This window comes from Cheilinus undulatus, linkage group 9 (assembly GCF_018320785.1).
Source record: "Cheilinus undulatus linkage group 9, ASM1832078v1, whole genome shotgun sequence".
Lineage (NCBI taxonomy): Eukaryota > Metazoa > Chordata > Actinopteri > Labriformes > Labridae > Cheilinus > Cheilinus undulatus.
Window position 1 is genome coordinate 38,760,374 of NC_054873.1, and position 26,968 is coordinate 38,787,341.

Genomic DNA, 26,968 nt, shown 5'->3' on the forward strand with positions numbered 1-26,968 from the left:
AGTGGGGTAAATTCACCCGTTCTCAACCTCGACTGGTTTAGTGGTTGTACAGACCACCTCCGCAAACGTCTTCCCTGTCGCCTGAGCTTCAAAATTTGCAACAAAAGAATTTATTCGCCAATATTGATTAGCTCCTACTCTAAACACACCCACTCCACCTCAGTCGCCATGACCAGAAGATAAACAAGGATTCGGATGTGAAACTACACACACACACACACACACACACACACACACACACAGCCACACCCCCTAGCGGCATGGCGGTGAATTGCAGAGCGATTCGTTCCCTCTACGCAGAACTTCGAATGGTCAGCGACGCAGAAGCATAAATCAGGCTTCAGGCTGCACCTTGTACATATCAGTATCAGCAAAGATGGATTAGGAAATATGGGATATGCAAATGTTGCCAAAAACCAAATTTTCACACAATTATGTGGTTTATCTCTTACTTTGCGAGTGAGAATATGGATCAATGAGTGAAAATGCATTTGAAAGTTAGTCAACTATAGGGAGCATCTGTGTAATGAAATTTGACTGTACATCCATTGTCAGGTACACCCCTAGTAACCATTTTTTTGAAATCAAATAATGCCAGGGGTGAAAAGTAACTAATTAAATTTACTCAAACTACTGTAATTAGCTGTTTTTCTATGTACTTGAACTTTTTTGAGTATGTTTGGAAATAAGTAGCCTAACTTTACTTCTGCTTAAGTAAGTGTTAACCAGTCTAACTGTACTTTTACTTGAGAACAATACTTGCCTACCTTTTTCCACCTCTATTGACTTTATACTAGCAAACAGCAAAGGAAGATCCCACATCACATTTCAAAACAGCTGTTGTACACAGCAAAAACTGGAGTGAACTCTGAGTGAAGTTATCAACTGAGTTAGGGTTAGAGTTGGCCTTCTGCTTTGTTCTTGCCAAAAGAGACCCACCTAGACACAGATTTTCAAGAGTTACCACAGCTCTGTCATGTCTGTAAAATATTCAGTACTTCAAACATATAGTTTAACTATATGTAGTGTGGTCAAACACAAGCAATTTTAAATCATTAAATTTAACACTACAGGGGTTAAATTAACAGTCCATTTTGCTGTGGAATTTACTTTACTACAGAGGGGTGACTCTGCCTGAACAACCTGGTTGGAGATCTTTTCTCCTGTTGTCTTTACCAATAAATACAAATCATGTTTCACAGTACAACTCCCCAGTAGTTACTCAGTACTTCAAGTAAAATTTAAGTTGAATGTTTTTTACTTTTACTTTAGTAGTTTTAAAGACCAGTACTTTTACTTTAGTACATTTTACCAAAGTAACTATACTTTAATTTGAGAGCAACAGTTGTGTTCTTTTTCCACCACAAAATAATACCCCTAGTAGCCCCTTGCATTACTGAGCACTCCCAATCTTGTTCATAGCAACTTGAGATGGGAAGTCTAAATCATCTTTACACTTTGTCTTGCCAGTTTGTATGTAAGACAAATGTTTTACGTCATACATAGTTTTAAATTTTATGATTCAAAAGCAAAATTCAATCGGATCTTTATTCTTCCATCATCATTCTTCTCTTGCACACAGCTTCAGGCACAATATGATTATATAAATGCACAAAACATAGCAGTTATTTCAATAGGGTTAAATGTGTAATTGCAGCAATTAATTATTCTTAAGGAATTATTTTGGCTTACTTGCCATAAGAATTTCACATTTTACAATTCTTTAGGCTAGCAAGCCCACCTACCTTCTTACTGACCAATCAAAATAATTAATCATGTAGTATTTGATAAGTTTTTCAGAACTGTCCAGAAAATTAAGAGTGAACAAAACACCAGATTCGGAACGCTTTTGTTAATATCTGTAAAAACAATACAATTCAATTATTCAGTATTTATTCAACAAGAGAACTGTTCACAATACCTCTTATATGCAATTAAATGATTTCTCAGAAGGAAAGTTAAAGTCTAACAGTGGCTCCAGGTGCAAGTTAAGGATCAGCTCACATGAACTGCATAACACCAAAACCAGCCTGAAAAGACACAGATAGACTGCTGGTTTGCAGAGGGGTGTCAAGTCTCTTAGAGAAGATGTCATTGCTGTCTGGTTTGCTCTCAGTTGAGGCCATCAGCCTGTCTATTTTCTTGGTTGTACTCCGTGGGTTTCCCTTCCTCAGTTCCAACCTATATACACAAAAAAGGCAAAAAAAAAAAAAAGAAAGAAAGAAAGAAACAAAAAAAACAGACATCCAAAGGATTCATATAACTCAGGATAGCGGATATTGTAGGTTATACAGATTTCAATATTTCATAAAAATGGCTGGCCTTTAATAAATGTATAGTTCAATGTGATTAGTGATAAATTTACCTAAATTTACCATAAACACATGAAACATCTTCTGTCTGGTGATCCTATGCCAGTTTATAGAGTGACAGTTCAGTGATGCGTCAAAAAGAAGGGCTGTTGTGGTTTTTGAGGTTTGCCTTGTAAATTTAAAATATACTTCATCTACCCTTGAGTCAGCACTGACACTTTTGGAAATTTTGAGATATTGCATTCACAAGCAAGGTATGAACATGAAGCCCCATGACCTTTACCTATGACCTATGACCTCCAAATCTAAACAGTTCATCACTGAGTCAGAGTGGACATTAATGGAGAGTCTGGAGAAGATTTCTCAAAGCAGTCTTGAGATATCACATTCAAAAGTGACGAATGAATATGATGCCCAAATGACATTGACCTTCTCAAGTCAGGATGTCCATTTGTTCCAAGTTTAAAGAAAATAACTCATATTACTCTTGAGACATCATTCCACAAAAATAGTCTGAACAAACATACACACATATGGACACACATACAGACTAAAATACAACCCTTAAACATAAGGACAGCAACCAGCATGTAAATATCTCAAATTACAACATATTTTAAATTGTTTAAAGTATTCAAAAACCTACTTCTAATGGTGGTATGGCCCAAGACAAAATCTCAACTCATCATTCAGTTTGGTATATAAACAGAACAATATTGCATTGCGTAATTGTAGTTGCTGGAAAACTTTTTTGTTTTTTACCATAGGACAAAAATATACCAGTAACCATTCCAGGTCTAGTAAAGGCTTCTAAAACTGTTCCCAGGCTGCAGCATCATACTGAACAGGCTAACCTAAAAGTGGTGTTGACCCTCTCATACATACTCTTGTTAAGACAACAAATAAGTGTGGTTCAATAAATTTTCCCTCAAATGTGTTGCTCTACCCTCCCTACCTACAAAGCACCTGTCTATATCTTTTAAGGATTATTTTTTGGATTATTTTATCTTTGCTTGAAAATTAATCAGCCACACAAATGAACTGCCAAATGCTTTCACATAATCACATTAGTCAAAATATTTGGAGGCACCACTTCATAACCTCTTATCACAACTTTTAGCTCATGATTATTTTGAGCACTCTGAAGTACCTGCACACGGATGGGGTCTTGTACTCCATTCTTTATTTTGCCTCTTGTGTGGAGCTCTAGCAGAGTGTCATACTCACTCTTCAGTTGATCAAAGTCGCCCTGGAGCGTCTTCAGCTGGACAATCACAAAAGACACAAGAAAGTGTTGAAAGCTGGTAAGGTTTGGAATCGGTAAATCTAAGTACCTAAACATGCTTGTTGGTTCTACGCAATATGTGTCTTTATATGCTACCTGCAGGAGGGTCTGTGTGTGTGTTTGAGTCAGGGTGTCCCACTTGCATCTTGGCACCATATCCCAATGATCCATCTTCATTTTGACCAGCTCCTCCTGGGCTTTGGTCAGGTCTTTCCGACACATCTTCAGTGTGAGCTGAAGCTCCAAAGTGTCTTTATTCTCTTCTTCAAAATAACAATCCAAAACATGCACATCTTAGCATTCTTGTAATACAAAAGAACAGCTACACCTCATACATTTAAAATTCATCATAAAGGATAGGCCATGGCTTGTGTTTTGAGATACAGGACCATTTATTTTCTTGTCGAAATTTAGATGACAGGATTTATCCCTTTCATGTTTGTACAGTAAATATGAAGCAGGATCAGTCCTTGGACCAGGTCAATGACTTAAGCCCACAAAAACAACAGTAAAATTTCCCAGTGCATTATTTTGTCAGAATTTCAGATTTTAGACGGATTAAATAAAGTATTTAAGAATGTGAATTAGAGAGCCTAGCAGGTGCTGGTTGATGTTTTGTTTTACCCAATCAAGCTGTTATATCTTAGACGAGAAGGCATTAAGTTAAAAAACCTTGACTCAATAATAAAACTGTGTAATTTTCAGCATTTTACTACTGACTGTTTGAATAATCCTCTAGTGGTTTAGTACCTGTATTAATTTCTGCAGGATCCTCCTTCTTTACAGAGTCTCCTGTTAGATCATTGAGCTGCCACATCAGCAGCTTACGAGCATCACGCTCCTCTCTGTACTGCAGATATTGGTTGGAGACTTCAGCCTGCAGTTGGTCCACCTTGAGAGGAATAAAAGAGGGGGTTATGTGAGAAAACATTGCATAATTCTAATCCAGTCCGTGCTATCACAACAGAGGCTCAAACTAAATTCTAAGAATAATTAGGGAGTATCAAATGTTTTTTATTTCTTATAAACATTAAAATTTATACACAGGTAGATATTTCAAACATTTTTGAACACTTTGAAATACCACTCTCTGCATAGCTTTTTCTTTAGCCCTCATAGCCTCAAGATCCTTTTGCAGTTGCTGATTCTCCCGTTTTAAGGCTCCAATCACTGCTTGCTCTTCTTCCAAGCGATCTTGAATCTTCCTATCACATTCTTCTGTTACCAGCCTCAGGCGGGACTGCAGTGGTTCCAGTTTTTGGATTTGATCCTGCTGACACTCTAAACAGATTAATGCATTCAAATTATCAACTTTAAAAGAATAAATCCAAAACTGAAGGTTTTGATTATTAATTTGCTGCAGGTGTCTTTTACTAGCACTACAGTTTTTACTTTTGACAGAGTACTTGTTTCTAAAGGTAACATTTTTTAAGCACAAAAGTTTCTGATTTTGACTACAGTAAATTCTCAGAAAACTCTAAACTTTTAGATTAAACATCAAGCTTATTTTTGCCAATTTTAAGCATCATCCTTTAAATTCTACGCTTTCATAAAAAATGTATTAAAATGTGGACTTAAAGAAACATGGAATTGTAAGGATTGGTCTGAGTATTTGTTTTACTGTCCGGCAAGGAACTTCACTTATAATAGAGGATGCATCCTAGTTCTAACTAATTTTATGATCAAACTCATGGCATGTCAACATTTAAAAAATAAGAAAAAAAAAAAACCAAATGAGATGGGCATTTTTATATTAATTTAATAATGTTGCTTACGGTAAATTAGAAGCGTAGATTAGAGCTTTTGAATAAAGCTAATTTTCAGCCTCAGAAATGAGAATTATGGCTTCAGTCCCACAGAACTTTTGAATAAATAATTATTCTCTTTAACATGCATGCATGCATGCATGCATTCTAACTTACTAAATCATAGCACCCTGAAGAATTCTGTTCTATTTTCCGAAAGGGAAACTTTTCTTTACCATATCTTAAAAAATCTCTTTTGGCAACGAACTGATGAGGGGTTAGCTTTGTCACCTCCCAGCAAAGATTCGCAAACCCACAGCCAGACAGGGGTCTTTATGTGGAGTTTACATGTTGTTGCATGAATGGGCCCTCTACAGGTACTCTGGTTTACACCATGACCCAAAGACATGCTAGTTAGGTAAGCTGCTTGCTCTACATAGTCTCCAAGTGTGTTGTCTATATGTCATCCCGAACATTTTATCAGCAATGTTATTAGTCTGTGATCTGTTCAGGCATCAGATTCTTTTTCACTTCAAGTATTAAACAAATCTATTAATATTTCACAATGTCTTTTATCCCATGTTGAAGGCTGATCTATGACTTTTGTTCAGGTAGTGCAGCAATAGAAGGAAGGTGTTTTATGCAATAAACAAAATTAGATAAATGTTTTGGTCTAATTATCATATTATAGTATCAGTATTTGTATTTCCTTCCATTTTGAGGCATTAACAGTGAGATCAGCCCCTACCGCCTATACTGCAGCCAACCACAGGGAAGCGATTTAGAAATAGCACCATATTTCTGGGGGTTGCCATGTTGTCAATCAGTGGGACTGACACCACTTTTCTGTGTCCTGATTGGTAAAAAAAAAAACATGCAGGGAACAGGTCTTTTCTTTTAAAGCTCAGGTATAGAAAATTGCACTCTCCGAAAGCATAAAGGGGAAAGTAGACAAAAAACCTGAGGACTTAATCATGACGAGTTTGTTGAGTTATGTTTATTATGCCGACAGGTTGATTTCAGTAAAAATGGGTCAAGCGAGAGTCATTCCTGATGAAAATTGTTCAATATTGATCATTTTTGGGGTTGATTTCATAGCTAGGGATATTAAGACAAAAGATGCCCTAAAACCATATGTTTTCTGTATTTGATAGTCTTTTGGGGGCTAGCTGGGAAGCTTTAGGGGGCTTGATATGGCCCAGCTGCAGTTGATGATCACTGATCTATTGTTTATCTACTGGGGTGAATAAAAAAGGGAAGATGAGCGCTTTCTTTTTGGGTAAATTTTACCCATGTGGTAAAAATGGGTACAAATGAACTTTGAAAAAAAATAGTTTCATGCAAACATTTTGTATAACATCAATTGCAACAAAACAAACTTTTAGGGAATTTCAGTGACTGAGAAAACTCATAAATACAAAGTTAAGAAAAAAAAATAAGACAGAAAAATAATCAGGCAGACTTATTACAGGAGTCACTAACCTAAAGTGTTTTCATATTCCTTTTTGATTGCAGACAAAAGGGATTGGTAGGTTTTGAACTCTTTAATCAAATGTCCAAAGATGTTGCGGTAGACCTGCAGGAAAGCAAAGGATATGTGAGTATGGTCTCTTTGACAAGAAATCTGGAAATGGTGTGTCTATAAAACAATAACAGCACCTGTAATTTTAGTTCTTGAAATTTTGGCTGGTGAAAGCTGATAGTTTGTAGTTCATTGTTCAAATAACTTTCCAACTGAATTAGGAGTAGTGGCTTTCTCTCTGAGCTAACATAAATGTAACTAGTATCCATCCAGGACAACTAAAGGGATGATCAAAAAAATAGACACACAAACATAAATACACAACTTTGGCTTTGCTGTGACAATATAAAAGGCAGAGAAAAGTGATTGTACATTTGATATGTAGGCTGTTAGTGTCAGCCAGGTTTCATGAATCTTATTTACGTCACCTTTTTTGCTGCAAGCTGTACAGACTGAGCCTCAGCATTTTCCACATCTTTCTCTTCCTCTGATGATTGGACACAGTAAGTTTGTGTACTAAAGCCAGCAGTAAGACCAAAAATTTAAAACATGCTAAATTAGTAAGCACATAGGCTAATAAAGTTATTGGGATTATTATTATCAAAATTATAATCTTTGCCATTTTAACAATTATAATACAATGCTATATAAAAAAGTTAGTTAGAATGATTAAAACTTATAGAGGCTTACACCATCAGGCCAACAGAGATCTTTACAGAATTTTAGCTGAATGATATGCCAGTGATCACTTACCTCTTTTTCTGTGGATGTGTTTGGGGTGGAAATTTAATTTCGCTGTCTAGAGACATTTCTGAGTGTTAAATAGCGTGCCAACTGTTACCATGACAACCTCTTTATTATTGTCTTGTGCGAAACAGTTTTTGCTGTTTAGCTCAAGATTGCCTTCAGCTCTGAGGCAACACTGATCACAGCATTGTAATTGGGTTTCCCTGGTAACGAGGGTGGAGCATGCGGAAAGACCAACTTAGTAGGCCGCGACGTGCCTGTCTTTATTTCAAATTGTAGCTATAAGATGGAACTTTTATACAAGACAACATGAAGATAGTTTTTTAAAGAGGATTTAGTGTGTAAACCATTAACCCTGACCACTTTCAGTATCAAACATGAAAGTGAATAAATAAGTAAACCAGTAGGCCTAGATAAGCTACTTCAGACGCAAACCTGTCTTTTTAACTGTGGACATAAGAGTAAGCCATAGGCACTACAGGGATAAGACATTAAGTTGTGCTTTAGAGGCAGTTTTTCAAAAGTAGTAACCTCCTGTAAGAAAAGTGTTTTTGTCGTTTTGGAAAAATGCTTTCAGTGTTTGCAATTATTTGGATCTAGTTTGTACTTTATAAAGGATCTTTGCTTCTTTCCCTATATCACTTTAACAAAATATACTAGATATACTGCATTTTCTAGCTCCCATTTCAATGGAAACGCTTAAACATGATAACCAAGGGAGGGTTGTGTAGGCATTTCTAGACATGGTATCAAAAACTCAAGCACGCACGTGAACTACAGTACCCAAAAGGCACTGCTCTAGCCTACAGTGCATTCTGCTGCTTATCCGGGGATGTCACACCACTGCTATTTTCTCCCCTCAGTCCCTCTCACTCTCAGCCTACAGCTCCAACGGACTGACACGGGGCTTTGGACACAAAGAAAGGAATAATAAGATATCCAACTAAAGCCAAAAATGGCAGAGCTTGGAGCGGGAAGCCTGCCATTAGTGGATCCTGCTTTTAATTACCAGGAGCACGAGCTGAACGAGCGGCTGAAACGGCTCTACCCGGCTGTGAACGAGGAAGAGACCCCTTTACCCCGATCCTGGAGCCCCAAGGATAAATACAGCTACATTGGGCTGTCACAGAACAACCTGCGGGTCCATTACAAAGGTTAGAGAGCTACCTTAGCCCCATCAGTGTGAACATCTTTAGTCGCAGCTGCAGATGGTCTCAGCTCGTATCTGTCACCGTGCTTTTGCGAGGGGTTCTATGTCTCCCTTGCGCACACAGTACTCACACACAGTATGCGATTATGTTGATTGTGTATGCGAGTGTGCACTCCTGGTAAATCTAGTCTGAGCTGCCTCTCCTGTCCTGTAACCTTGCTTTGTTTTGAGCAAAGGAATGCCCAGATGGGTGACAGTGAACTCGCTAACCCCGGCAGTTGGTCTTATTACCATCATACCTAAATTCACCTTCAACATCACATCCTCTCCTTTGTTTATTTACTATTTGTGGTGTTTCTCGTTTGCATTTACCTTATCTGTCGTTATCCAAGGCCTGTACATTGGACTACAATTGCCAACAATAACGACATATAGACTCTATTTTGACAACATGCCCGCTGAACGCATTCAACACTCAAAAGCTAGCTTACAGTAAGCTATCTTTTGAGCAAATACACCACTTAGCTTTGTGCTATCAAGCTAACATTAGCTAACGAAGCTATTCCTTTGACTGACGTTGTATGAACACCGGAGGATAAGGTAGCTACAAGATGGATACTGGTCAAACTTGTTATTAACGTATTATAATGTAGCACTGAGGCTAATTCTTCCATTGTACCGTTTTCTACCAATATATGCCAGAAAAATAGAGTTAAATGTCACTGCTTTTATCTCGCGCTTTCCAGGGTTAGTATTTTTTATGGTATATCTGGGATACTGTCATTTTTCCAGCCTGAAAGCAACCGGCCCAGACAGTTGTGCCTCAAACTCCACAGTCTCATGAACATCGTCAAACAGGCAGCTCGTTTTCAACAGCTGCTGATGGGGAAAGGCCTTTGCGCATTACATTAGGCCAAATTCACCGATCATGAAATAAATCATCACCAACCGCAGACACTGGCAGTTTCAAGATAACATAAACATTTTACGTCTGAAGATGGTCGCAATCAATGTGATAGCCACAACCTGATAATATGGCCTTCGTTCATGCTTATTTTATGCATCCAGATCCTAAATCAAAAGAAGGTGACATCTATGGGAAGTTCTGTTTTCAATCTTTTGCCTCAATGTTTTTCGTCAGGCAGCACGTCAGGGCAGCCCCTCAGTGGCAAGTTAGTCCTGTATCTCAGTCTCCACAGAGGCATCGCAAGGCCAAACTGAGCTCTGTTGGCTGTTCACATCAGCTAAATATGCACAAGATGAGAGGATGCTGGTAGGTTGTTAAAACCATTTTGAAAAGCTCACTTTGCACACACACAGTTGTGTTTCTGGCTGCCACCTTTTCATATTAGGGGAGTCAATTATTTGTGAAGATCAAGATGGCAAGACAGAAAAATAAAGGAGTATCCTTGATTAATCAAAGTTTAAATGAATATTTTGCCATATTTTACGTATAGTTAGATAATTTAAGGCTACTGTCAATTAGACATGTGGATGCTCAGAATGCATCAATGAATTGTAATTAATGTGTTTTCTTACATTAAGTTTTAGTGTTTTTCATTCTAAACAATCCTCCCACTTGTGATAAACTACAAATACTTGTTACAGCTGTGAAATAATGTCAAAATGATATGCTGGCCTATGTATAGCTTAAGATAGGGTGAATTTCTGTTTGGGTTATGTTTGACATTGAGCATTTCTCTCTGGAAGTGCAGAGATATAGTAACACTGCATAATTGTTCAGGAATGACATATAAATAGGTCGTTTCTGTAGTGTGTAGGATCATTTCTCCCTTTTGAATGTTCTAGCTACTGCTTGGTTCCCTTACCCTTGTGGTTTAAATGCTATTTTGACCGGTGTGCCAATTCTCTCATTCAGCCCTTGCAGTGTCAACCTAATCCTTTTTAGCACAGACTTAGATAAAAGTACCAATTTTCAAAATAAAAATAAACATTAATTAAACAAATATAAACACAGTTATTGGAATATCCATACGAATGTAAGATCTGTAGTCATTTAAATGTAATTCATTTATTTTTACAAAAACTACAGCAATGTTAATATGTATACCCTTTTGTGCACAGTGGACGCAAATGTCTGATAGGTTTGTGACTGAAAGTTATAGACATTTCTAAACTTTAAACTGCAAATGGTAATGACTTTCGGAGGACTGAAATTGAATATTAGTTCATTTGTTAAACAAAGACGGAATACCTCAATTGATTGGACACTACAGATAAAGATTGGCTACTGATGGTCAATGTTGTCACTGGGGTAAAAATCAGCATATACCAATGTTTAGCCGATGCATTGATGCATCCCTACTGTTATAGATTGAATAAGTTAAATCTCTACCAATAAATAAGGTGTAAAACATAACCATTGTGATGAGATGGTATATCAGTGAAAAACAGAGATGGAGCCAATACCACACTTGGAAAGCACAAGTAACTTATGCTGCTGTGACCACCTGATGCAGACTATGTCCAACTTGCTAAGATGCAAACATGTGTTAATGAAAATGTGTGTCAAAACAAGGCACAGTAACTCTTGTTCCATCTGATATACTTTCAACAGCAAACCTACCCAAGCATTGTTGTTGCACAGACAGAAAAAGCTAGCAGAATGACATTATCTTAAATAATCTGATGTACAGTCCTGGAGTGAAAGAAGAGTAATTGACATCCTTCAATTCTTTCTTCTTACACTTTGTTGTAGTTTGACAATGTGTGCTTAAAAAAAACCAAATGGATTAGGTGACAGAGTTTGAAACGGTCTGTCATCAGTAGGAAAGTGCTTGACAAAGTGCCAAGGATGAGGACAAAGCTTTAGTTGAATGTTATATCTGCATATAAAAGTAGCTCATAGAGCCAATGTGGCCCATACTTCCAGAACTGACCCTCCAGGACACCATGCAAAGACTGTTTTAACCCTCAGAAGCATAGTTGAAAGTACTTCTAGAGGTTAAGCAAGTCTGTTTCATTCCTCCTTAGTAAGTAAAGCAACAGTTTTTCAACCTTTTTACCAAAGACACGCCTGAGATCAAGCTAAATTCTCAAGGCAAACCATATTCATATCTGAAAAAAATAACCTCTCTAAAACATGTAACTGTAGCTTAAGTTGTTATATAGTTGTAGTAATAACTAGGGTTGTCCCGATCGGCACTTTTGGCCTCCGATCCTGATCCGATTCTTTTGTATTGAATATCTGCCAATACCGAGTCCCGATCCGATTTCATAATTACTTAGATTAGAGTTTCAATTGTTTTTGTTTACAAAAAATAACTGAAGTAAACAGAATAACTACTAGATGTCTCAAATTTATTCCATTTAACTTAGTACAGCCGACATTGTTGTAAAAAACAAAATCACATTTCTACTCAAAATGGTGTATTAGCTCTGTTTCACTTTAATACAATTGCAATAAAGTTGCATATTAACTTGACTGTATTAGTCACAACAAAAACTGAAGTCAAAACAGTGTAACTTGAATAGGATCAAAAACATATGAATCATACAGATTCAAAACAACAATTCCTATTCAAATGTAGCAGCTTTAATCTGAGATATAAACCAAAACACTAGCATTGCAATAAAACCCAAATATCAAATACAAGGCACTCTTGTTATTACAGTGCCATTTCTAAAGTGCAACTGGAGCTGCCACATTACATTTTCCTCCCTCATGTTTATTTCTTTACCCACTATTACTTTAAAATTAAGTGTAGCTTCTTGTTTAGGAACACCAGCATTCCCGATGGCCTGCTTTACATGCTCTGCTGTGTGAGACCCACTAAACTGGCGTGCATGAAATACTGCACACTTTAACTCAAAGGTCGAGGACTGTTCAGTGAGACTCAGCAGTGACATGGGGCAAACATCAGAGCTCTAATTGTCTGTAGTAAAGCTAACGGCGGCGAAGTTGCTTTTTAAATTCTCTAGTATACTGTCACATACTTTGTTGTACAGCTCCGGTAAGGCAGTGTCAGTAATGTAATGTCGAGACAGCAGGGCATAGCATGGGCCTAAAAGCTCAAGAAGACGACAAAAATCCAAATTCTCCACCACGGAGATGGGATGGTTGTTCAAAGCAAAGAATTCAACCACTTTTTCTGTTATCTTTTTTGCCTTATCACTCTCTCGAGGGTACTTGTCTGTTCTCTTAAAGTCCAGAAGTTGTTGTTTTGGTGAAGCTGCCTGTTGCTATAGCGAAGTCAACATTTTCCGCTGTATGTTTAGTTCGGAGAGGATGGATCGAATTTGTAGTGTTCACTGCTGCTACCACCTCTTGAAAGATGCTGCAAGTGGCCACTGGACTGTTTTCACTCTCATGTTTGAAGTTTTTTCACACTGCTGACATTTTAAACACAGGAATGCTAATGTTGCTACTGCTGCTTTGTTGTGTTACTGATGTGTTTTATCCCTGACGTAAATTGTGCTCTGTTTACAACAGCTGATGTAAATGATCAGCTGGGCCGATCGGATCAAATTGCCAATCTCCAATCAATTTAAATGCTTTTATCGGCCCCGATCCAATACATACGATGGAGATCGGGACACCCATGGTAATAACGTATGGTTATACAAATTCCCATGACTTGCCTGTGCCATGTCACACTGTATTTGAGAACCACTGAAGTAGAGCCCTTTCTTATCAGAATATCTTGTCAAAATTTAGGGCAGCAGCTAAGAGCTTTGGCTGTTCAGTTTTAAATGACCTCACACTCAAACAGGTATATTCAGCTACCATGCTTATTAGACTCTTGGCCTAGCTCTGATGGGAATTAAATAGAACTACTACTAGACCTCATGCTCTTCTAAGGCCAAGCTCACACAAGAGGAGTTTTTTGTCTGATTTATGGCTACTGACAGTTAGAGGTGGGGCATTTATTTCAGACAGTCTTTTCTGGAAATGTGAGGACTTCTGCAATCCCTTTAGCTATCTGATCAGCAAGAAGTCTAACCAAAACCTCACCAATAACTTCAAAATTGTTTGAAAGTCACACTCAGTGTGGTGTACAGCTGCATATCTGTAAGATCATTTAGAATTATTTTATGAAAATTGACTCCACCTGTCAACAGTTCTGTGTGTAAGACCCTACATTAGGTTATCTGCTATCTCCATCAGCTTTTATTTGCATCAGTTTCTTGCACCTTGCAGCACTTCAGCCAAAAGTAACATTTCTGTTTTTTTTCCAAGATATTTTTTGAGTTCTTAGTTCTTTTGTTTTACTATAATATCAAATGAAAATGTATGCTAATGGTCCATGAGCATGCAGCACCTTTGAAGTATGTTTCCTTTTAATTCAATTGGAGCCTTGTTTTCATAGTTTTGGCCATTTAGCATTTTTAAAATAAAAATCTCTCTTAAGCACTGTAAATCAACTAAGAAAGAAATGGTGGAACCCCTGAATTGCAAGTTCTAACCTATACTAAAATAACCTCAGTTAATACCATTTGCAAGAGTTTGATTTGGATGGCAGTGACTTTGTAAGTATCAGAAAAACCCAAACAATACCCAACCCTACTTGTATAGTGCTTTTCTATAGTTCTGACTACTCAAAGCGCTTTTACACCATAGGCCACCCCTACCCATTCACACCCCTTTCACCTGACTCACTCCACATTCACACACTGATGGCAAAGGTTCCAGTAGAGAACTGGCCATCAGATCAGCTAATCCCATTCAAAAGCATCCATAACTATTTACACACCACAGATGAAGTAATGGGAGAAAATTGAGTTTAAATGTCTCACCTAAGACACATCTACAAATGACTGCAGTAGCTGAGGATCAAACCCAAAACCTTCTGACTGCAAGACGACTGATTCTACCCACTGACCCACTGTCGCCCATAATGTTGTGATGGCAGCAGTGTTTTTTGAATTGCCTCCATTTGCCACAGCTTAGAGATTTAGAAAACATCCATAGATACAGATGTCATATTTTCCACAGAAGTGTCTTTTAAGTTTTGGGGATCTGTGTAAAAAATGTAATTTCTGGTAACAAGACCGATCAGCACCACCAAATCCAACTCTTCCATCTACAACATTTCACATTTATTTTTTGATATAACATTTAAGAAAAGTTTATTCTGCAGTTACAGTTTTTTTCTTTGATAAAGTTTTCTCAGTACTATTTAATAGCTGACATCTTTACATATATGTCATGTTTAGGGGCTCTGGTGTGGTGGATGATCATATTGATTTTTACGTAGATACGCATGTAGCTGTTGGCACCCTTCTGTTAATTAAAAAAAAAAAAACCTCAGTGGTCACTGAAATAACTCAGAAGGGACAAAAGTGACAATAGATAAACATTTCTTGAAAATTAACTAATGAAAATCAGACTTTGCTTTTGGATTGTGGTTCAACAGAATTATTTAAAAAAAAAAAAAAAAAAAAAAAAAAAAAATGAAACGGGCCTGGACAAAAATGATGGGACCTTTAATTTTATATTTTGCCGCACTACACTTTTAGGCAATCTTTGCAATCAAGTGGTTTTTGTAGCTCTCAGTGAGATTTCTACACTTGTCGACAGGCAATTTGTCCCACTCCTCATGAGCAAGCTGCTCCAGCTGTCTCAGGTATGAAGGGTGCCTTCTCCAGACTGCATGTTTCAGCTCCTTCCACAGATTTTTGATATGATTTAGATCAGGGCTCATAGAAGGACACTTCAGAAATAATCCAATGTTTTGTTCTTAGCCATTCTTGCGTGTTTTTAGCTGTGTTTTGGGTTATTATCCTGTTGGAGGACCCATGGATTGTGACTGAGACCAAACTTTCTGACACATGGCACATTTCAGCACATTTTGCTCCAAAATGCCTCAATAGTCTTTAGATTTCATTGTACTCTGCACAAATTAAAGACACCCTGTGCCAGATGCAGCAAAGCAGCCCAGAACTTAACCCAGCCTCCTCCATGTTTCACAGTAGGTACAATGTTCTTTTCTCTGTATGCTTCATTTTTGCGTCTGTGAACACAGAGCTGATGTGACTTTCTAAAAAGCTCCAGTTTTGTCTCATCTGTCCAAAGGATATTCTGCCAGAAGCTTTGTGGCTTGTCAATATGCATTTTGGCAAAAAACAGTCTCTCTTTGCTTTCAACAGTAGAGTCTTCATCGGTGATCTTCCATTAAGTCCACTTTGGCTCAAATAGCAATGGCTGGTGCGTTCTTACACTGATGTACCTTGACCTACTAATCTCTTTGGAAGTTGTTCTTGGCTCTTTGGTTACCATTTGTATTATCCATCTCTTCAATTTGTCACCAATTTTCCTCTTATGGCCATGTCCAGGGAGTTTGACTACAGTGGACCTTAACTTCTGAATAACATGTGCAACTGTAGTCACAGGAACATCAGGCTGCTTGGGGATGGTCTTTTAGCTTTTACCTTTAGCATGCTTGTCTATAATTTTCTTTCTAATCTCTGGGGACAACTCTCTCTTATTAGCTTTGTGGTCCATGTTCAGTGTGGTACACACTATGATAGCATAATTGCTAACTACAGGACCCACCTCAGTTTAACATGTCCCTATGGTCAAATTATTTTCAATCTTTTCTACGGGTACCATCTTTTTTTTGTCCAGGTCACTTCCATTAGTTTGATTTTTTGAACGATTCTGTCGAACCAGTGTCTGATTTTCATTTGTTAATTTCCAGTGCATTTTTATTTTCTCACTTTTGTCAGTTTTAAGTTATTTCAGTAACCATAGAGGGCTTTTTTTCTTAAACAGAAGAGTGCCAACAATTTTGTCAGAGTGTGTATATGCACATAACTGAAACACCTTAGACAAGAAACCATTTAAACTGGCAATTGTAAAGACCCTGATGGCCTACTGACTGCATGTTTTCACATAGAGCAGCTATTAATAGACACCATGAATGTTGCTGCAACTATTAGACCAGACAGCCACACAACACACACACACACTCTTGCATAGGTATGTTATGTACATGAGTAAACGTGCTGTAATATTGCCAGTTTCTAAAGTTAACATTTTGTAGAATTTGTATTATTGATGTATCTAGTTGATAAATTATACTTAACTGTCTTAACTTGACAAATATCTCTAAGCCTTGTTATCCCCATATGGTCATTTTATGTCTGATTACAGTGTTGCTCAATATTACTGAAGCATTTATACCACATGTGCTACGTAGTGCAGTTTTATGGACAAACACATCTTGGCCTATGCATCCTTGGAAGATAAAATGAAATAAAATACAATACAAGTATAATTATCATATCAGAAACCTCTTTAAAACACTCTGCAGTATGGACTGTTTTATATGTATTAAAAAGGCTCAAGTGGTCTTAAGTCATCTGCACATTTACACATTTTTTCATTATACTACATGACCTGTGTGTTCCCAGCTGTCTATATATGAGTAGCTGAAGCTTCCCTACTCTGTCTCTCTGTTACATGCTACAGCCTCAAGGTGTCTGCTGACAGCCAGCTGCTTGGTTTAAGGTTACAGCCTATCTACATTTCACACACATACAAACACACACAGCCTTAATGACTCAGTTACAGTAGGTGAACTCAGTCAATGGTGTGATTCTATGTCACAGAAAGAAATGAACATTTACTGTAGAACTGTTATACAACACATCTCACTCTCTCATGAACTGAGGAACTGCATAAGCAAGTGGTCATCTGAATATAGAACAACACCATACTGACCATTGTGCCTCAGTCTAATTGGTCCACACACAATAGGAGTGTGTGACCCTGTTGATTCATCTTAACCCCACACTGTATCAGTCTATTATATTTACATATTGAGACAGAAATTCCTCATAGAAAAGGAAACCTTTACTTTGGTAAAGTATTACTCCTTTATGAGCGTGTCAATACAAGACTGAACACTAGTTGTCATTATATGGTCCATTGTATCAACTCAGGCAGCTAGATGTGACTTTCTGGATTATACTCTTGGAAATTAGATAAGAAAAAGAGGAGCTTGTTCATTAAATACAACCTAGGTAAAAGTAGATTTAAAAGTGAGGGCTCATTAGAGGAAAGTAGAACTTGCTACTGCAGTGTCACATGACTGACAAGTGACTCTGCACTATGCATTGCAATGCTTTGGCTTAGACCCACCAGGCTCTTGTCAGCTGTCAGACTGTGCTTTCATAGCTCATCCTTTACTTGTGGATCAGACTAAACCTTAAACTGGTATTCACACTCAGATGAGAAAGTTTTGGTCAGATCTGTGTAAACATACTTTACCAACAGTTTGACTCAGGTTTGAGTTTTGTTTATTGTTTATCAGTGTGGGCAGCAGTAGTTCAGTCTGCAAGGACTTGGTTGGGAACCAGTTAAGGTCCCACTCAGATCAAGTCTAAAAATTGGCTTGGTGGCTGGAGAGGTACCTCTTCACTTCATGAGTACTGCCAAGGTGCCCACAAGCAAGGCATACCATATCAGAATTCCTAATATTAGTTTCTACTGTACTGTCTTGATTCAAAAACTCCCTAAAATTGACATTTCAGATGAACTATCTTTTGTCTGAGGTAAATTTTCACCAACAGTCTGAACATTACAAACATCCTGCTGTCATTTTTTCCATTCATCTTCACCTTCTGAAGCAGCGGGGGTTGGAACAGTCCTGGCAAATCAGGTATGCTGCTAACACTGGTTGCAAATATTAGCAGTGCTAGCTCACAACATTGGAAAATGAAGGGCTGTATCAAACACACTGACATACTGCCTGTACTGTGGAGCTGAACATCTAGCCTATCCTTTTTTCACTGAAGAAAAGTGTTTAGACACTGAGGATTCTATAATCCCAAGGAGAGGAAGCCTCACCCGACTTGTATGCAAAGTCTGCCAAATTAAAGTTAAATACTTCAGGACCAGTCGAATGCCTTTTCATAGTACACACCAGACTGGAGTAGATCCTATAATAGGTGCCCATTCATAACCAATAGAGAATGTATTGTGAATCAGGAATCAGTTCAAAGAAAAGCAGTTTTTTAATTGAATTATGACCCCCTTGAATCAAAATCTAATTGTAACATTGAAAGACTCCATCCATCCTGAGATGTCCTTCAGATCCCATCCTTGAGAATCACAAACATATTCGGTGACAAGGGACGGCCCTGGTAGATTGCAACATGCACTGGAAACATGTCCCTGTGTGTTTGTGTTTAAGCCAGCATGTGTGGGATGTCAAAGGATAACTCAATACACAGAATTAGACAAACAGGCAGCTTAAGAAAATGGCATCAAGTTTGCAGGAGGTGGATATTTCTTTAACCTGAAAGGTGTTTTTTTTAATACCAGTTTAACAAGTTTTTTGCAGCATAAATGTTATGCTTTATACATTGTGCAAACATTCAAGATTAATTTGTTTTCTAGAATAGTTTGCAAATATCCTGCTTTTCATGTTTTTGTATGTTTGTCTTGTTAAAAGTGAGAAAGACTTAAAGTCATCATTCCATTCATTACAACAATTCATATCAAAATAATCGCAACTAGGTATTTTGAAAAATTGTTCAGCCTTAGTCAAATGTGCCAAATACTGCGTTGGTTGTAATATAGGCTGATTTAGTGCTTGGTTGGTGAGAAAAACACAAGATAAGGAACTTAAAAATCATCACATATTTAATCACAATAGCAATATTGAGGGGGTGGGGGGTCACAATTGGATTATTTCATGAAGTTGTTCACAGTTGTTGTTGGCACATTTTTCATGTAGACCTGCGTTTCTCCACTTGCAGGCCATGGAAAAAACCACAAGGACGCAGCATCAGTGAGAGCCACACACCCTATCCCTGCTGCCTGTGGGATCTACTACTTTGAAGTCAAGATTGTCAGCAAAGGTCGAGATGGGTAAGCATATAGAACTTCATTCAGTCTTTTTTTAGCGTGTGTCCTGTGGTGCTCTGGTCACTGTTAAAGAAGTTACACCCATAAGTTATGGATTACTATGCCGAGCTGTTTTCTGGAAATATTATTAAAGAATCCAAGGCTATAAAGAACAAAGCAATGACCAAACATAGCTGTTTAAATATTGATGGAAAGAGAATTTACAGTATTCACTTGAAAAGATGCCAATTTTTAGTGAAACTGTTTCATTCTGGGTTTTATTATTGCATGTTTGAGAGAGTAGGGGACTTCTGAAAGGTGCCACGTGAAAAAATCTTATAAACAAAACAAAATGGAAAAGATAATGATAATTGTATATGATGATAACAGTAAAATAAGCCCTGGTTGTTCCTGTGCAACTCACTCAGATGACCCCTAGCAGTGCAGTGTACTTCAAAACGAGAATGATGTGTCAAAAAGGTATATTGAATCCAAAGCTTGAGATTCCAGTTTCACAGGCTTTCTTCTTCTTTTTTTCTCCACTACAAAACATTTAGGTTTTTGGTGTAACGCCTCAAGAGGTTAAAGTCTGACTTAGAGCTGACATTCATGACACTATTGTCTGAGTTGTAATAAATGTGATAATCTCTTAAATTTTTATGCAATGTTACCCTCAAAGTAAAATGTCAATGTTTCTACTGTCGTCGCATTTACCTTAATGTGCTTACTGTACACCCCTGCTGATCTGTGACCATGGCAGAAAATATAGTTGTGTTTTCAACATTTGCAAGAGAAACAATATTTATGCTTTTTGTTACTCTGTTTCCCCGACCCCCTATGCTTACGGTAGGTAAAGTAATCTAGCAACTTACTCTAATCATATTAGCATGGCTAAAGGGAAAGCAATGCTCCTCCTGCTCTTATTTCACCGAGGGAAAAGTTGGAAATTTTTGAATATGTTCTGGTGGGCTAGCATTTTTTTTATGTCATCAGCAAGTTCTAAAGTGAGCCAAGACAATGCCAGATGCATTAGATGGACAGAACTGTTGATAGAAAGTCTTTTTTCTGAGCTTTAATAGACTCAAATACATGAAAAGGATGCAGGGCAACTGTTCATCCTGTGTGACAGACTTATGATGTCACTGCTGGCTCCTCAGCCTCATATCTGAAAGGAGATCAAAGACAGCATGTCCAAAGTCACTTCCTGTTGACAACATGGAAAATAATATCAAAAGCTGGAGATGATTATTTTTTTAATTCAACCAGTGAAAGGAAAAATTAAGAGTTAATACTCCTGACTGATACATTTGAAGTGTGGTAAAGACTTTTGTGAGAGAGACTCATTATAGCTTATATATTCTCTATTGTTGTTTGCAGGTATATGGGAATTGGCCTGTCTGCCCAGGGAGTCAACATGAACAGACTGCCTGGTAAGTGAAGTGATGAAGTGACCATGACATACACTGCAGGGAGATAAATGAATAAACATAGAGACATTTTTTGATGGATCAATGCCTCACTTAATTTAAGGATGTTCCAGTGGATGGCTGGATGTCAAGTTAATCAGCAAAAGGGGTGTGGACAACAGGATGGAGTCTGTAGTTGAAACAATCAGCTAGATGGGGTGAATTAAGGATTCCCAGTGTTACTTAACAGAGTGTATGGCAAGTACTTAATCAATCAGTGAATCAGAGCAACATCAAACAATGACACCAGCTTGCTGGGCATAAATCAGCCAGTGCTTTTGCAAGCAAAGATAACAACAGTTTTTGCAGTGCTTTCTTCTTTTGTTTCATTTTGTTTACACACAGGACAGTCTGTGTAGTGCAATTAAGCAGGTCTGGAGTGGCTAGCCAAAACCTTGACTGTGAACTTTACTAATTACTTTTTGGCCTTAGTTCCAGCCCTTCAACCCCAGTGTCTCAGAGTACAGTCATGCATTGACAGCCATGTAGCCAGTTTTAGTGTCTATATAATGGAAAAAGGATGTTTTTCTTTCAGTTATATAAATAGAGAAATACAGGCATTTTATTTTTACTTGCATAGATGTTTTTGGTGAAGAAATAAAGGGAGGAGATGCCATGTGTGCAGTTATTACTTACCAGAGCTAACTGCAGATGAAAAAAGCATTTGCAAATGGAACAGAAACAGAGCTGTCAGTCTCTCAGCCCTTAATTCCATCAAAAACTCACTTGGAATGTATCAGAAAATACACGTATATTAAATTGAAGGAGGTGTTCAGTTGTGCATCCCGTTGGGTTAGGACCACACTTAGTGGCCACACGGCATCATCTTGCAAATGCAAGCCCATCTTTGTAATACTTCCTCCTAATGTAAGGAACATACTGTGCTGGACTTAAACCTTAGACCAGGTTTTATGTGATTTAAGGCCCAGTCATTTTTTGCATCCTCAATTTAGGAATTTGTCAGCTATGCACCTGACCTCACCGTATTTTAAAAACACTCATGGAAGCTAATGGGAGAGCAAGTTCATTTGTCATTTAAACAGTCTCTGGGTGTAAAACTGACAACTACATCAGGAAAAAATAGGAAAAGCATCTGTGCTGTTGCTAAGGTGCTTTGCACCAGGCGTGTGATTGGTCCTTTAAGAATAAAGGCAGGAGAAGATGAGGATGTGTAGCATTGCTATAGTAACTGGATGTAGATACAATTTAAACAGTTGACAGGTGTAACAAGAACTTGTCAGGGCATGCCACAGTGCAGCACTGACAGGCGATGTTAACTTGGGCATTTCATGTCAGAACATACAAGGCTTTCTTAAGATCAACATTGCTTTCTGTTAGTAATGCAGGAATGCTTAAAGAGTAATAGGTATTCATGGGCCTAAGTCCATAAAATTAACTGAATGTACAGTAAACTTTTCTGTATATAGAAAAACTTTGTGAATTGGTTTGGGACATATCAAAATTTGTCATCTAAAGCACCATCATTTACCATCATCACCATTTAGAATTCAAAGAAATTCAGCCTACTTATATGAACTCTGAATTTTTAATCAATATATTCAGTGTGTATTTATATAGTGCTAATTCATAACAAGTATCTCAAGACAATTTACAAGACTGTTCTCTTTATTAATTTATTTACAGTGACCCTACATTAATCCTTTATGAGCACAGCACTTAGCAACATTTAGCATAGTTACAGTAGCAAGGAAAAACTTCTTCTTCTTTTATTGTATTGCTACAGCGCACAAAAAAAAGATGGGTTTAGGTGCTTAGAGAGATACAGACAAAAAATCAAACAAAGCAACCTTATGAGTGAGATGGATTTATGTCTGCTCTGACCATAAATCCATCTTAAACTTAATTTCTTCTATATGTCTACAATGCCAGTAATAAAGGTAACATTATAAGTAGAAATTACACTTGTAGCCATGAATGATAATGGACTGAACATTCATTCATTAGCATTAACAACTACAATGATAGTGAAACTGAGAGGACTGCTATTGATAATTGTAGCAGCTGAAGTTAAGCAGCTCTTAGATTTACTTTAACATTTATGATTATGAAGATAGATGTGAGGCTGATACTGACACATTTGTATCTTTGAGGGTCCACAGGAGCTGGCCATCAATTCCCATTATAATGATAAATGTTTTTTTTTTTTTGTTTGTTTGTTTTTTGTTTTTTTGCAGGAACACACACATGTAAACTGTTGATTCTAATATTAACATTAGTAACAATAATGACAATAAAAAGTGGAGGTTATTCTAGTTAATTAAGTTAAGAAGTTCTACCATGCGCTTTAACATTGAAAACATTGATAACTAGAAAAGCACTCAGAGAGCACAGACCTCCACCATTAGCCCTATCTCCCAATTGTACAGAATCCTTTAAAAAATTCCTGGATCCAGACGGTGATCCGGATCAGTCCCAAAATCTAATCAGTTCTTCCTTATGCCATTTCTGACATTTCCTGAAAATTTCATCAAAATCTGTCCACAACTTTTTGAGTTATGTTGCTGACAAACAAACAAACAAACCCACCCGATCACATAACCTCCTTGGGGGAGGTAATAAATGTAAGGCAAGTATTAATAGTTATAGTAGTGGAGTGGGTCAACAGCAGCAGACAGTCCATACCAGCAGTCCAGAGGAACAAATGAGACATGGGAACCCAGGAGCTCCCAGGAAGATGAAATGTTAGTGACTTAACTGGTACATAAGGATTTACGGTTCATTGGACTAGCTGTGAATGCATACATAGAGAGAGATGGATAAGCTCAGTGTGCCATGACCTTCAGCAGTCAAAACATAGAACAGCATTTCTAGGGGCTGGTCCAAGCCTGAGAAACCCCTAATGATGAGCTTTATCAAATAAGAAAGTTTTAAGCCTGAAAGGTAGAGAGGATGTCTGCCTTCTGGACCCTGACAGATAGAGTATTCCAAAGGACAGGGGCCTGATAACTGGAAAATCTACCTCCCATACTACTTCTGAAGACTGAATGTACCACAAGCAGGCCTGCATTTTGGGAGCGTAATGTTCTAGAGGGGTCATAGGACACTATGAGCCCTTCAAGAGAAGTACGTTTCTGTCCATTAAGAGCTTTGAAAGGGAAATGAATTTTAAATTCAGTTCTAGATTTTATAGAGCAAGTGCAAAGCTAAAAAAGGAGTAAAGCAGGATAATTTTCAACTCCCTACAATATTTGTATCAAATGACAAGGGCAGAGAGCCAACAGTAGATCGTCTGCTACTTTAGCTGTCTACGTGCTGTGGTGGGCTCTAAATCCTTACTTAAAGTCCTTAAAGAAAGTTAAAGTTTGGAGAAAGTCACAAAATTTAAAAGTCACTACTTTCTCTGGGATCTTTGTGAAAAAGAGAAGGTTACATATAGGTCTATAGTTAGTTAAGGTGCCTGAATAAAAAGTAGGCTTCATATGGAGAGGCTTAAGTATTGCTATTTAAAAAGATTGCAGTTCATATCCTGTCAATAAAGGCATGTTTATCATGTCTAGTAAAGATATGTAAGTTAAAAGAGAGACTTGGGAGGCTTTGGGTCTTAAAGTCAGGTTGATGATTTAGAGAGAGAGCTGAAGTTCATGAAGGTCATCTGGGGGAAACATTCTAGGTAAATATCAGGTCTGCTTTAACAAAGTTTGAGAATGAATCAGCTTCAGGTAAGGACAGGAGGTTACTGATATGTCTCTAATTTAGGATTTTATCATTAAGCAAGCAGAGGTGATAATAAAACATGGTTATGGCTCTTTTTGACCTGTTTGGAGGTTTTGCTTTTTCCCTGTTTTTACCATTGCAAATGAAAACAAATAGGTTACTGATAGATGATCACGTCAATTATTTGATTATGTTTCCTTTAAGGATGTGTACCTTTCGTATTTGAACCGGTACGGTACCGATTCCCGGTACCTGTGAACCGATACCGGCCGAACGATACCCATTTTCGCTACTTTTGAGTGTGAATAATATGCAATAATAAATGTTATATAACCTCAAAACTTCTGAATTTTCAATATCAAAACACTGTCAAATATGAGTGATTAAAAAAAGTGTTTTTAAAAAACTACTCCAACATGGAAAACCTAAACTACTATAACTACCCTGTGTTTTTTCACTATATTGCACAAATGTAAACCCAGCCCATTACCTCCTATTCCTCTAATGTCCCCTCTTCGGAAAATGTGCGTTGGGGTCCATGGAGGGAGAATAAGTTTTAAACAAATGAACAATAGAGTATGGAGTTAAAATAACTAACTAAATAAATAAAAGGTATAAAATTTTTCAAGTATTACAAATGAAAGTAAATAAACTACTTCCTCTACCACGAACTACATGTACTGCAAATCTTCCTCCCTCATGCAGCTCTTTTTCCAACAACATTAAAAACTGTCATCTTGCCCTGGTAAGAGCAGAGTCTGCTCCTCACTCATCAATCAATCAATCATGTTTCCGTCCACTCAGAAGTATAAACGTCACACACAGGGTCCGTTACGTTATATTTGTACACTGCAGAGAGTTAACAGAAAGTGGCAAATTGATTAATTCTGCGATGAAATAAGCAGCGAGGGCGAGTCTGTGGCTCTGTCACTCCTTCAAAATCACTCTGAATCCATCCTGACAGAGCGCTTTATACGGCGCCAGCTGCGCCAAATTAGAGAGATGGAGAGCAACTTTAAGGACGCAGTCACACTGCCTTAACGTGCCTTAATCCAGTGTCTGTTAGGTGACTGAGCAAAAAAACGTATCCCTCTATCTAGTATATTTCCATGGTTGATATCCACATGATACACGAACAAATCACGGTGTTCAAAGTGAGGATTCACTATAAGATAGCGAGAGGGAAGGAGGTGAACGAGCAGGAAACAGCGGGAGCCGATCAGCCATGCTTGTTTTGTTGATTCAGTTAACTGCTACGTCATTACTCACGTGCGTGCAATGCTGCGTTGGTGTCCAGCATGGAGAACTGACTACTCTTTCACTCTCTTGCAGTCACAAGGATGCGTTTAGGTACCAAAACATGGTACCGTTTGATTTTACGTGAATCGGTACTCGGTAGTATCGACATTATTCAGTTAGTGCCTATAAAAGTACAGAATTTGGTACCCATCCCTAGTTGCCTTGATCTCTGTCTGAAAAAAACATGGAAAACCTTGGAACCCTCTTAGTAAATACAAAGTGGTTATCTTACATTGAATAAAGTTTTTTGCCTGTGTTTCACATCACAACCACACAATCTTAATGTCTGGAATTAAAGCCTCCTCTGAATACAAAGAGCAACTGGATAAGCCCTCCAAAGAGGATAGAATTTCTCATTCTGGTATCATAACATTCTATTGAGACCAAAATGAGACATAAATGTGACAATATCTTTCCATCGTTGGTTTCATATCTTTTTCAGTTCTGTCTTGTAAAAATTGTCTTTTGTCTGAGTTTTTGTTCCTAGGGGTTCCTTAAGAGCAACAAATTGGATGCAAAAAAGTTAAATGAGACAAAAATATTTTTGACACAAAACTAAAATGAAAAAGAGTTTTTTAGTTATGGGATCTTAGAAAAGTAAGCATCAGATATTCATCAGTTCAATTGAGTTATTTTACTCCGTGTCACTGAAGAAGTGAATTTAAGGTTAATATGGTGCAATCTAATGTTATGCATTTTTAGCGTCAAGACAGGATTCCTTTTTCAGTATTAACATTGGGGATCGATTATGTACAACAGCCATGTTCACAGAACATGATGGAAAAGAAAGATTTGTAAGAGTCTTGTTTCTGTGGCCTAAGTACTGAAAAAGTTAGTTTTTTCTGATACAAGTGCTGTTAGTAGAGCATGTAGCAAACTGACCATTGTACATGCAGCTTTTGTGTCATCTTCTTGTTATGTAACAGTGCAGCTATTGTGACAAGTATTGCA

The 26,968-nt window shown here is 37.6% G+C and overlaps 2 protein-coding genes across 3 annotated transcripts in view; one reads left to right on the forward strand and one right to left on the reverse strand.

Annotated features, from left to right (window-relative positions):
* Nucleotides 1–1,891: 1,891 nt before the first annotated feature.
* On the reverse strand, nt 1,892–7,761 carry tsnaxip1 (translin-associated factor X interacting protein 1). Of its 2 annotated transcripts, none has more exons than XM_041796528.1 (9): nt 7,618–7,761; nt 7,293–7,380; nt 7,002–7,142; nt 6,825–6,918; nt 4,682–4,878; nt 4,348–4,489; nt 3,694–3,860; nt 3,463–3,576; nt 1,892–2,181 (listed from the first exon to the last, which is right to left on the reverse strand). In XM_041796528.1, the coding sequence occupies exons 1-9, from the start codon at nt 7,671–7,673 to the stop codon at nt 2,113–2,115; spliced, it is 1,068 nt and encodes a 355-aa protein (XP_041652462.1). In that variant the 5' UTR covers nt 7,674–7,761; the 3' UTR covers nt 1,892–2,112. The 2 variants fall into 2 exon arrangements, with proteins under 2 accessions (XP_041652462.1, XP_041652464.1); XM_041796530.1 differs by having other exon boundaries at nt 2,085–2,181; nt 3,540–3,576.
* A 683-nt stretch (nt 7,762–8,444) lies between these two features.
* ranbp10 (RAN binding protein 10) overlaps nt 8,445–26,968 on the forward strand; it is a 41,672-nt gene continuing 23,148 nt past the window's right edge. The window contains exons 1-3 of the mRNA XM_041795817.1: nt 8,445–8,765; nt 19,490–19,601; nt 20,955–21,007. Coding sequence (XP_041651751.1) covers nt 8,567–8,765; nt 19,490–19,601; nt 20,955–21,007 — 364 coding nt within the window. The 5' untranslated portion in view covers nt 8,445–8,566. The remainder of the gene's footprint in view (nt 8,766–19,489; nt 19,602–20,954; nt 21,008–26,968) is intronic.

Bases quoted from the DNA above. Each gene is read 5' to 3' on its own strand.
- tsnaxip1 (XM_041796528.1), bottom strand. From the start codon at position 7,673: ATGTCTCTAGACAGCGAAATTAAATTTCCACCCCAAACACATCCACAG. The intron at 3,577-3,693 runs GTAGCATATAAA...GTGATTGTCCAG, and splicing joins ACACACAGACCCTCCTGCAG to CTGAAGACGCTCCAGGGCGA. The intron at 2,182-3,462 runs GTACTTCAGAGT...TTGTGTATATAG, and splicing joins AAGACCCCATCCGTGTGCAG to GTTGGAACTGAGGAAGGGAA.